This window comes from Falco punctatus (genome assembly GCF_963210335.1).
Source record: "Falco punctatus genome assembly, chromosome: 5".
NCBI classification, from domain to species: Eukaryota; Metazoa; Chordata; class Aves; order Falconiformes; family Falconidae; genus Falco; species Falco punctatus.
Genome location: NC_137584.1, coordinates 13,173,199 through 13,185,382, shown reverse-complemented (window position 1 = coordinate 13,185,382; position 12,184 = coordinate 13,173,199). Strand labels below are relative to the sequence as shown.

Sequence of the window (12,184 nt, the reverse complement as noted above, 5' to 3'; positions counted from 1 at the left end):
GCGAGATGAAGGTTTGAACCATAACCTGTTTAAATGGAAAACATCACAACTGGGCCATGCCCATATGTATTAAAATACATACAGAGGAAAGGCCAGTACCCAACATTTCATTATTCCGTAGCTCTACCTATTGTAATTGATTTTACTGCCTTTTTGTGCAAGATCTGACAATAAATTGGTACCAAATTTCAGTTGTAAGCTGTTTCGTTATTCTGTGGTAATTGTCGAAGGATTCGTTCTAATAGATAACTTTTTCTCTTTTTCCTGTAGGTCTTCATTACTTCAAAAACATTGTGTTAGTAGGATCTCTGCAGGATCGTTATGTTCCTTATCACTCCGCTCGCATTGAGATGTGTAAAACAGCTTTAAAGGATAAACAATCAGGTAAAAAATATCCTGCAAAATAAACAGGCCACTCAGCTTAAATCTTATAGGTCTCAGATTCATCCCATTTAATTCTGGGTGCTTAGCTGAGGCACCTCTGTTATGTGTTTTGACGCTCTGGGCTTACTTTATAGTAATGGTGAGAGAAAATCCATGTGGGAGCTAATTGCTTTCTGGATCTGTCCTGTTCTATTACATGCAGAAGGAGATGAGACTGAATAAATTTCTAGCCGATAGGCTTTTCTGAAAGTTACGTGGATGAACACAGCCCCTGATGTGTTACTTCATGAATAAGGAGGACAAATTGCTTTGATTTTTTGAGGACATCAAGTTGTAGCATTATAGTGTGTGGGCTGTATTTAGTTGAGGCGTAATACTAGCACTGAAAGAAGAAGTGGTTTTCCCATTTTCAGTGATGGCTGGTTGTTGTGTTTACAGTTAAGCACAATTGCATTCTAGCATTATATATTGACAAATAACCTGCATGTAATGTAATAAATTAATACTGATGAGCATGTTTTCACTATAAATATACAAATAATAAAATGCATAGCTTAAAATTATTTCCCAAAACTTCTGGGGAAATTAAATTTCCTTTATATTCTGTCCTTAAGAGAACAACAGCGTAACACATACCGTTACCTCTCATGTTCTGGAATGTATTCGTTTTGTGTTAAGTTCAAGGAACTGTTATTTGTTTCTGGTGATTCGGACAGTACAACTTTTCTTTTCCTCTACAGGACCAATTTATGCTGAAATGATCCAGAACCTGCTTCTGCCAGTTCTTCAAAATAAGGACTGTAATTTGGTTCGTTATAATGTAATTAATGCATTACCCAATACAGCAGATTCTCTTATAGGGAGAGCTGCACATATTGCAGTTCTTGATTCAGAAATATTTTTAGAAAAATTCTTTCTTGTTGCTGCCCTAAAATATTTTCAGTAGAGAAAAACATTGTAAGAGACTTGGTTATTACCTCATTAACAGAAGAATTAAATAGTGTGTGGTATTAAAGTATAGCTGCAGCTGTATTTTAAGAGATATTTATACTTTTTATATGGAAGATAATTTATATCATCCACACTAGGGCTTTTTAACATCAACTTTACTTTCTAGGTAATGTGGCTGTGCAATATTTTTTTTTATTTTGTTCTTTTTACTTTTCTATTACTTTTTTCTTAATTTTGGGTACCTAATTATTTGGAGATTAAAGCACAGTGCATACTTCTGGTTGTTTTATTATTGGCTCTTAGACTACAGAAGTGAATGTTACTTTGCTATATTTTACAAGAGGCTTTAGATGCCAAAATAAATAGGATTTTCAAATTCTGATAAGGTCTTACACATCCAGTTGTTGTATTTTAGCACTGTAGGAAATTTAACTGGAAACACGATGAGCTGCTAAAATACTGGATTTTTGAAAATGAGTGTATCTGTGGGTCTCGCAAAGACCATTACCGAATTATCTGTTCAGATATCACTACAGCTTAACAGTTTTCTACAAATTCATTATCATCATTGTTAAATGTGTTATGCCTGTGGGAATATATTTTCTACTGATCTCAAAAACATGTTAGTTTACATATTCAATTTTATTACTGGAACTTTAGTTTTCAGAAGCAAATGGCAACTAAGGATTTTTGAATGTTTAATAATAGCTGCCTTCAAATAATTGGGGTTTTGCAAACTATATTAAAATTGCTCCTTACTCTCTCAGTTCTTCAGATAAACATGGACAGTTTTACATGAACTTCCTTGTATGTACGTAAAATAAGTAGATGTTATAAATTTCTGCAATACTTTTATGAATTTAAGCAATTTTTAAATATTGTTAAAATGTTTTATTGACTACAAAGTATTGTAAATATAAATCAATACATCTTCAAATGGGACAATATTGTAAACTTGTTTAGTGATCCAGATGTTTTTGATATACAGGAATGTTAAAGGTCTATTGACTTTCTACTGGTGCTGAATAGCATTAAGTTTGGTTTCTCCTTTCTTCCCTTTTCTGTTTCAAACAATAATTCATTAAAGGTGAGGGGAAGAGTTCCATGTGCATTCACTAATTGTACACTAATTGTAATGAACATTTTTTGAAAAATATAAATTTGTTGTATAATGCATGTTTATTTTTAGCATTGTGTTATTGCATCTGGTGTTAATAAAATGAACAAATGACTCTAATGGAAACAATTAAAGAAACAGAGATGTTCTGCTAATTACCAAAATTCTGGGGAGGCTTTTTTGTATATAATTGATAATTTTGTATTATTTGCCATTAATATAGCAATAATAGTTTATAATGAAGTGATTTTGCATTTGATATGGTTTGTTGTATAATACAGTCTGTAAATTTTTTTTCTCTGTAGCCTACAAGATGCTCAAATGAGTATCTATAGTTTGGCAATGTACACACTTAAAAGTATTTTATTGGGGTTGTGTTAGGCAAGTCCTTATGACACAAAAATATCCTAAATACATTCCCACTGTAACAATGTCTACTTCTATTAATCATTTTGTATCATGATGGTGCTACTAAGTTCTGAATATTTAAATTATGTTCTGACATCTCATCTGTCTCATTTAACAGTATTATAGTAGTTGGCTAGTGGCTAAATTTTGAATATCAATTTAGGGAGCTATATCTACAGATTTTTCCTTGATTCATGATGAGGAAGTTAAACAACTCAGTACGTAAGTATTTAGATGTTTCTGACACTGTTGAAAAATGTCTGTCTTCCTGCATCTCTGTGGAAATCTGAAAGTGTAAAGCATGCTTTTGTGATTAGCAAAGCAGAAATAGCCTGGCAAAAATATCCAGGTGTGGGTTTTTTGTTGATTTGGTTTTGTTTGGTTTTGTTGTTGGTTTTTTTTTCTTAAACCGTAGATCTCATCCATTTAAGGAGGCTTGAATTCGGTTTGTTCTTTGAGGTGCAGGAAATCGTGTCATATTTGCATGTAAGTTTATCAAGGAACAGGGAGAATTAAGATAACGGTAAATTCATTTTCCCTCCCCTCATTTGTATTGCCCAGTGCAGTCCCTTTGTGGTCTGGTAGCCCTCGCAGTACTGTAGCTTTTGTGGGGCTGTTTGACATCTCAAAGTCCCGAAAGAATGTGCTGTAAGACAGTAGTGAGTAGCATGATGACCCCAACATGTCCTTGAACATAAAGTTCATGTTTGCACTTAACAGACTGCATGGTATGCTTGCAGTTGCTTTCTGCACAACACATGCAATCTTGGATGTTTTGGACAACTGTGTACATGTTGCATAGCAAACTCTCCCTGCTTCTGAGTATTTCCGCCTTCTTTTCACAAGACAGAAATAGGGACTCTTGTGTACATAATGGTGTCATCTGATGCAGTTGCAGCTACAAAGTGCTCCATCTCACCCCTCTTTGAAACAGGGCTTCATCTTCTTGTAGTTGGTAGTGACCTCTCCTTTATGCAGGTATTCTACAGCGGCTTGAAAGAGAATTATGCTGCTTACATAATGAGATGAAAATTAAGGTCTAAACATTTCTTTAGAAAGCTGCTAGCCTTTTGTTTCCTGAAGGCAGTAGGCTTGCTACCACAAAGCTCTCCGCAATGTTAGTAGGAGGTCACCACATAAAATGAGACAGTGTCTGAAATTTTGTTTGAATCTTCCATTAAAATTAAACTTTCTGATCCCTGTAGATCTAGAGATTGCTATTAACTTGGAAAAAGAGCTCATGTTCTACTGTGGAAATCACCAGGATTGCAGCAGAACCAAGAGATTTTATGTTGATGGAAGAAAACTTAATCTGTAACCACAAAACACCCTGCGTTCCACGCACATCGTGCAGCCCTCGCTGGGTGTGGTGGTCAGATAACCAAGGTTCTTGACATGGTCAGAGAGAGGAGGAGGCATCTAGGCACAATGGGCAGGCTTGCGGGCTGGGGCAGTGCTGGCTGCAGTACATTCCAGCTAGCTCCCCATGGCCAGCTTATGTTCGACTCCTGTGAATTGACCTGCTGGATTGTGCTAGCTCCAAGGCAAGGCTTTTATTCCCCACTTCTTAGAACAGCAAAGCAAAATACGGTGTTGTTTGAGTCCTCACAAGGCAAGCTGCAGTGTAGGAGGTAGGAGATAAGTGATCATAAACAGCCGGGGGGGGGGGGGGGGGGACACAACAACAAACAAACAAACCAACCCCATTGCGTTTAACCATAAAGTGGAGAATTCATGCGTTGTGTGCCACATTGGTATTTACCAGTGTTCAGATTTATTACCTCCTCAGCCACAAGATCTAGAAATACATAATTCAGGAGTTAAAAGTGAATTTTGCATTTTTACAGCAATACAATGAATGAAGGCTAGAAAAAAGGTTTTGAAGACCTCCGCTTATTTTTAGATGGAAGAACAGTGCCTAATTAATCTTACATTACCATTTGAGATGGCAACATAAGCATGATTTTTCATGGATTGCGTTAAGCTGTTTAGGAACAGAGCTTACTGTTGCTATCTGCAGACAGTTTGGTATTAGTATCTTTAAGGTAAGGCTTTCATGATTGTTTCTGCTGTATTGAGTACATGCATGGAAAGTTCTCGAATTGCACATAGACTGTTGGGGTTTTTTCTTGCTGCTTTTGGGCAGAAGAGCATTTTTTCTGCATGAGCCACCGATACTCCTCTTTATTGTCTCTGAGCTAGAGGCCCAGCATCTTGCTGTTAGAACAAAGAAAAGGGCTTCCCATTATTTTCGGTCTCTAATGTCCAATTAACCATGTTATAAAAAGCCAATTGAGAAAATGTCACACATAAGACAGTCAGTTAAATTTAATCACTTCCAGTGCGTAGGCATTGCCAGATGTAGTGCAATGAACTCAACAGAGCGTTGCTGCTGTTAATTTACGGAGGAGATTTACTTTCTTAAACTCTTCAGCTGTGAACACAAAATGCTATTTTAGACTCCAGGCTCCACGAACGGCGGGTGAAAGCTAATCTCCTGCAGGTTAGGGACGGTGGGCAGTGTGTTTTGAATTCTGTTTGGTGGAAGGACGAGGTTAGCTGGAGAGGTGACAAAAAGCAAACCTTGCCCTACTCGGAACATTAACTGGAGCTCCACGCCACGGCACGGGTGTTACTCACCCCGGGGTTAGGTGTATACGGAGAGTAAAGGGAGTGAAAAGCACCTTCACTGGGTAAACTGGGAAAGTGAAGCGCCGCAGCCTGAGGGCATTCAGTTCGCACAGGGTTTGGTCCCTCAGTTTCTTCTTGTTTTCTGCCTGGGAGGGCCGGCAATGCCTGTTTGAGTGCAGAAGTCACCAGCTGGGTTATAGGATGGAGGGAGTTAAAGTTTATTATTAAATTAATAATTATGATACTTAAATAATTTTCTGGTAACTTTGAAATGATACTGCCTTTAGTTTTGAAGGACAAACATTTAGCCTGTACATCATTATGGCGTCAGCCTAAATTCTTTCATGTCCGAAGTAGCCTTTGTGTATTATTTCAACAATTCAAGCATTTTCATTGTTTAAAGAAAAAAAAAAAAACATTAAAAAAAAACCCAAACAAACAAAAAAAACCCAGGCGGGGTCTGCATTACACGTTTGGGGGTAAAATGGGACCTTTCAGAGGTAAACTTCAGTGCGTGCAGGGGATGCAGACCCCGCTGCGCCAGGTTGGGGTGCGGGGGGTTACAGCTGACTGCCCGAACTCCTCCGCGGGGGCGGCGCTGCCGTCAGCGGAACCTTGGCCGCCGCGGGGCCCTGCCGCGCCGAGGAGCCCGCGCTTGGCGCCGCTGCGCTGCCCGGGGCCGCGCTTCCCGCCCCGCCCCGGCTCGGAGCCGTCGGCGCTTGCGCATGCGCGGGCCGTGGGTGCGGGCTCGGCGCGGCCATGGCTCTGCGGCTGCTGCGCTGCGCGCCGAGGGCAGCGAGTAAGGCGCGGGCGCCGGGGGGGGCGGGCCTGGCGTCGCCGCTGAGGGTCTCCCCCGCCTCTTCTCCCCCGCCTCTCCTCCCCTTCCTCCCCCGCGGGGGCTTCGAGCGAGGCGGAGAGGGGCGGTTACCGGCCGCGGCTGGGGGTGCTGAAGGGCGCCTAAGATGGCGGCGGGCGGTGGGGCCCGTGCGCCACCCGCCGTGTGACCTCCCGCTTCTTCAGCCCGCTGTGTCCGTTAGGGGCGGTGAGGTGCCACGGCTTTTGCCCCCTCCCTCACCTTTGCCCTGACAGGCTCCATGCCTTTGTTTGGGGTTTTTTAGCCCTAGATATTAATACTCCCTCCAGTATTGCGGACCGGGGCTCGCCGTCTATTCAGGAAGTTTTCTTCCTGTTGCCGCCGCGAACTTTTAAACGGTAGTAAAATACTAAGCCGTGGTTTAATATTTGCAGAATAGCTGGAGGGAACTTGCTGTGGCCTTGGAAACGTATTGGTCAGTGCTCTGTGTATGAGGAAACGCAGGTGATCAGCTCACGGGGAGGCCTAGGCCGGAGCACAGCCCCGGCACTGTAACCTGGGCAGCTCAGCTCGGGCTGCCGGGCAGGGCCGTGTCTCCATCAGAAGTTGAGATTGCTGTGAGGCTATTGATACAGTATTCCTGAAACAAGCCAGTACAGTGTATGTTAATAGAAGAGATGGAAAAAATGCAGTGAGGTGTTTGTGGGCCCTCCCGAGCTCTATTTAGCTGTTAGGTTAATGGCAAGATTTGGCTGAGGTGCCTGCCCGCGATGGGCATCCAGCTGCCGCTGCATGAATGTCTTTGTTACCTTAAATCACTCTCTGTGGGCCACTTCAAAAGCCTGGGGTATTGTGGAAGTTGGCAGTGCAACAACTTTAAAGACTTGAGATTTTCAGTTTATTTTCAAATTCAGCTGTACAATTAATAAATCGGATGGCTTCATGACTGCCCGTAAAAGAGGAGGGAGTCAAAGACCAGCTTGTAAAATGGTTTACTGATAAAGTTGATTGTTCATCTCCTCTTGTTCAGAGGTGCCCAATGAACTTACGTTACCTCTGCAACAAGAAGAGGTCTGTAATATTAAGTATTGCAAATAGGAAAATGGATTTTGCTTCTGCTGACTGAAATAATCATTTTCATATCAGTACCTTAATCTGACTTTTATTTGAACTTAGGCTAGAGTATCAGCTTTAATTTAATTTTCTAGCTAGTTTCTCTTTCAGCTTGCTGGAGAATGACAAGATATTTGGCAGGAGTAGAAAGATTCAGTGTTTGCCGAAGGATCAAATTCTTCGCTGTTGATAGTCTGTTATGTTATGCTTAAAAGGGGAAAAAATACTCCTTTAGGGCAGTGGCAACAGTTGGCAGGCAAAGTACAGTTGGTGTGACTGTAGGGTTTAATTTTAAGGCTGTGGTATTTTAAGATGAATGAATATGCTGATTCTGGGAATACAGGTGGATTGTTCATTAGTGTATATATAGGTGAGTCAAATCCAAGCCTCTTGAGGTTTCCTGATAAGATCTCTACAGCAAGGTAGAATAATAGTTCTTTCAAGTACTTTGCACCCAGGCTGGTACAGGGAGGATTTCTGTTTGAATCTTCTTAAGAAAAGTCAGAGCTGCTTTAGGCGTGTGTCCATAGCTAAAGTGTTTTGAGACAGTAGTTTATACTCACTGTGGACATGCAGCTTTTTAACCAAGTGCAGAAATATCAGTCATTTTGAGAGCTATCTGTAAGCAAATTTTTACTCGTTTGAGACTCTTCAGCTATTTATGAGTTACAATATTTGTGCACCTCTGTCTTTATACTACTTGAAAGAACTTTAAGTATGGATATTAACAGGCTTTCTCCTACATTTATGTTTAAAAAAAGTTAGTAGGACTTTAAAGGAAAAAATTTTAGGCTTTTAATTAAAGCATTTGCATGCAGTTACATAATTGAACTTAAATGCGCTCAAAGGTTGTCCTGCTTTTGACTACCAGCTGAATTATTTTACCATCATAAGGGAAGCCCAGTGATTCTCTACCAACATTCTGGAAAACCTGTTACTAAGGGAACAACGTTCTGGTTTTAAAACTTTCCTTTGGGAAAGCAGAAGCTTTTTCTGACTCAAAAGCTGCTGGAAATGAGCCAAGACCTGGAAATCAGCAGGCTTCTTGGGGGAGGTTAGGATTTCTGCAAGAAAACAGAATGTACTGGTCTATGCTAACATAATTACTATTTAGAGTCGAAAATACAAGAAGATAGCAGTGAAGATATAAGTTCAAGCAGTTTAAAATACACTGTTTATGTGAACTGAGTTATACAACTAACACAGTTTTGCCTGCATATGTTTCTAGGGCCAAAAATAATTATCTGTGCTGATTTCTTAGGTGTTCGTGAGTTGAATGTTAAACTAATATTTGGAGTTTGTTTTCCTGTCCTGGTTTCTGAAATGAGGGCTTTTCAGAGGTGCTGTGAACAGTCATAGAGTTACTCAGTATTAAACTATCAACATTTATGCTACACATGTCCGTTTGTTTGGTAGAGTCATCACTGCTTTGCAGCTCTCAGAGGAGCACCAGCTCTAAGACAGGAGGAAGATCTGAACCTGCTAAGCAGTCACTTAAGAAACCGAAGTTACCACTAGGTCGATTTGATGAACCGGAGGAGTCCAATATAGAGAGGGAACCCCTGGAAAGTAAGTCATGTTTTACAAAATTGAAAGCCATGTTTTAAAGGCAAGACCCTGAGGTGCAGTGTTGACATCGGTTTAAGAAGAGGGATAGGTGTTCAACAGTCTTCAGAATCACTTTGTAAGCTTAACGGTTCTGGGGTTAAAAAAAAAAAAAAAGAGGCAGGGCAGCGGGCACAAGTCGCAGCAAATGGTGTATGGGGGAACAAGTCTTCAGAACAAGAGTGGTCAGACATTGCAACAAGTCACCCAGAGAAGCTGTGATCCCTCTCCTCTTGGAGATACTCAGTTTGCCTGGATGTCCTGACTGATACCAGCATTGCTTTGAGCAGGGTTGGGGCCGAATGTCTGCCAAAGGTGCCTTCCACCATAAACCATTGCATGATTCTGAGAAATGTAGCTGGTGGTGATTTATTGTAGTACAGTTGTAAATGGTGGTAGTAAACTCATGAGGGCATCAGCTACTTATTATTATCCAAAAAGCCTGTTCTATTTCTTGGTCCACAGAAGATTTCTGATTTATGTTGCATTTTATGGTCAGGCTTACTCTTAGTCTTGCAGGCAGTGTTTTGAAAAGCAACAACAGATAGTCCATTTCCTGAGCTGCTCAGTGGGGTCCAGGGAGACCTAATGAACTGCTATTTATTTGTGTTGCGTTCCAGTGACCTCAGTGGCGCTGCATTTAGAGAATTTGTCAAGATTGAAGCACAGATACCTCGTTGCTGAAGTCATTAGAAATGTATTTTTTTTTTTTATCAGACAGGAGAAAGACGATCTCTTCCTTCTTTTTAATTAGCCATCTTCCCTTAACCAAAAGTGCTAGTCATGCTTTATCTTATTCAACATAGTGTAATGTTCTGCTGTTGTTTACCGATAGCGATAACCCATGTTTATCTATTTTGAAGTCTCTAGGACAAGCTTTTTTTAATATATCAATAGATTACTATGAATATCCAGATGACAAAATGACTGAAAAATTGTAGTATCGTCTCTGAAATGGTTACAAGCAATTTCAAATTGACTCACTTGAGAACTGATTTAGAGTTTGAGTTCCTGTGTAAGCAGCTATTTAATTCTTGTCCTCTTATTCCAAGAAAATAAATGCCATCACTGTGTCATTTAAAACAAATGCATAATCATTATCTTTTGCTTTTTCCTTGGGTGTTCTAGGTTTAGAGCAAGACTCAAGGTTTCTATAATACAAGTTGTATTTAGTTGTACCTGTATATTTATTACATGTAACATCAGTGATAATTTAGAATAAGTTAGATAAGTTAGAATGCTGGGTGCCCATTGTGTTCATAGTAAAAAATGTAAGGCTGTTTGAATTCCCACTGCTTTGTAGAGAAATTTTTTTTTAGAGAATTTAGAAAAACTTTTGGAGAAATCTTTTGAGCTTATGCATCCACTGTTGGCACATCAGTAGTGCTTGGGTATTGGGATGATGGCATCTACAAAATCATACTAGCTCCGTTCGTGCTCCTTGTACTGCCAGAGGTGCTCAAATACTGACATTTCCTATCGTGGTCTGCATGAATTTTTAAATGGGCATTCCAGCATGTCATTCTGTATAGCCTGCAGCTCCATCAGTCTCCCTCCATCACTGTCCTTTTTCTCTGCCCTCCAGGATTTCTGTTGTCTTTTCTAATTTTCAACCATACTCATTACTTGTGTTGCCCACCAGGCCTGAGTTAGGGATACAACTGAGGGAGCCCTGAGTTAGGTGTAGATGCTCTGGAGAATCAGCGTGGCAAGGCGATGTGTTGGGTACAGCGAGCTTCAGGGAGCGCTGCAGTCTAGCGCAGGATGAGAGAACGCTCAGCCTAGGATGGTGCTGTGCCAGAAAGTCCTTCATGCCTCAGCGATGCCTAGTGGAATGGCCATTGTGCAGCATGCATTGCTACTCTTGAGAGATGGCCCTGAGTAAGGGCGCATGAGTGGCATAAGGATGTTGACTGTGATGTGCAGAAAGCGCCATGGTGTTCAAGTTGGTGGCATAGGCTAGTAGAGTGCTGGGAATAGAAGCAGCGCCGCTAATGTGTAAGCTTAGCATGTCACTCACCAGAGACATCGCAAAGGCCCATTAGTACCCCACTTACGAAGGGTCTCCCTCTCCTGAAAGGGCATCACAGTGACTTAATGAGCTTAGGTTAAATTTGAGAAGGGAAAAAGTCTACTTGTAGCTATTCAGGATTTTATAATACCCGCTGTGACTGTGGTGTCTGGTCTGGCGTTGATGAATATCAACATGCTACTTCTTCTAAACATACCAGCATCTGTGAAAAACATGGTGTTTTAAATACAAGAATAATAGAATCTTGACTAAAATTCAAGCTAAAATTAAAACCTCAGTGCTTAAAATTAGAGACCTAAACAAACACAGAAAGTGACCTGGTGTTTTAGATGTAGTGAACGTTATGTACAGCATACCTGAATGACACAAGTTCTCACTGTGAATTAATGAGAAACGGTGGTGCTTTAGTGCCTTTGGACACCGAGTTGCTTTTTTATTTGCATAACTGAATATGATCATATATATTGCTGACTGTAGTCAATAAACTCTGAAATTACTGTTGTGTGACGCTGGGAAATGTTTAACTCAAGGTTGCCTTTAAAAACGAAAGAGAATTGATTTTGTATTTGAGAATGAAACTGAGGCAAACATCATGATGGTGACATCTTTATATTTATAGGCATTTTAATGAACTTTCCCTGTCATTTCAGAATTCCCTGATGGAATCAATCCTGTTACAAAAGAGAGGGGTGGACCTAAAGGCCCTGAACCTACACGTTTTGGAGACTGGGAGAGAAAAGGACGTTGTATAGATTTTTAATATATACTTGTGTGTATTGCTAGTAAAATATTTCTAGTTGTTGAAAAATATAATGTACAGAAGAATTACCATCTGAAGTTGTTGGGAAGCTTCTTGTTTCTGTCATGCCTGTGATAACTTTTCTGAGAGATATTATTATGTAAATAAACATGATGCAGCAAATTTTGGAGCTGTTATTTGCTCGGTGTACACCTGATCTTTAATACTGTTTACACTGTGCCAGTATAAATGTAAGTACAGGGATGTGAAATTGCTAGTCAGGATCTTACTGAGATGTGTAAGGGCTTGGATATTTTTACATATTTATAAACATTTGTGTAGTGTCTTAAAAGTGCTGAAAGAGCTTTGCAGTTCATGAATCTAGATGCC

General features: G+C 40.3%; 2 protein-coding genes across 8 annotated transcripts in view; both read left to right on the top strand.

The window, feature by feature from the left end:
* Window positions 1–2,568, top strand: part of FAM135A (family with sequence similarity 135 member A) — a 99,568-nt gene extending 97,000 nt beyond the window's left edge. For all 7 annotated transcript variants that reach the window (XM_080388806.1, XM_080388805.1, XM_080388808.1 and 4 more), the window contains 2 exons: window positions 271–384; window positions 1,125–2,568. In XM_080388806.1, coding sequence (XP_080244932.1) covers window positions 271–384; window positions 1,125–1,330 — 320 coding nt within the window. In that variant the 3' untranslated portion in view covers window positions 1,331–2,568. The remainder of the gene's footprint in view (window positions 1–270; window positions 385–1,124) is intronic.
* Window positions 2,569–6,159: 3,591 nt separating this feature from the next.
* On the top strand, window positions 6,160–11,977 carry SDHAF4 (succinate dehydrogenase complex assembly factor 4). The gene is made up of 3 exons (XM_080388793.1): window positions 6,160–6,290; window positions 8,835–8,987; window positions 11,706–11,977. Exons 1-3 carry the CDS (start codon window positions 6,251–6,253, stop codon window positions 11,813–11,815), a joined length of 303 nt encoding a protein of 100 aa, XP_080244919.1. The 5' UTR covers window positions 6,160–6,250; the 3' UTR covers window positions 11,816–11,977.
* The last annotated feature ends 207 nt before the right edge of the window (window positions 11,978–12,184 follow it).

Excerpts from the sequence above, each read along its gene's own strand:
- SDHAF4 (XM_080388793.1), top strand. The coding sequence starts at position 6,251 with ATGGCTCTGCGGCTGCTGCGCTGCGCGCCGAGGGCAGCGA. Across the intron at positions 6,291-8,834 it reads CTGCGCGCCGAGGGCAGCGA|AGTCATCACTGCTTTGCAGC; the intron begins GTAAGGCGCGGG and ends TTTGTTTGGTAG. Across the intron at positions 8,988-11,705 it reads AGAGAGGGAACCCCTGGAAA|AATTCCCTGATGGAATCAAT; the intron begins GTAAGTCATGTT and ends CTGTCATTTCAG.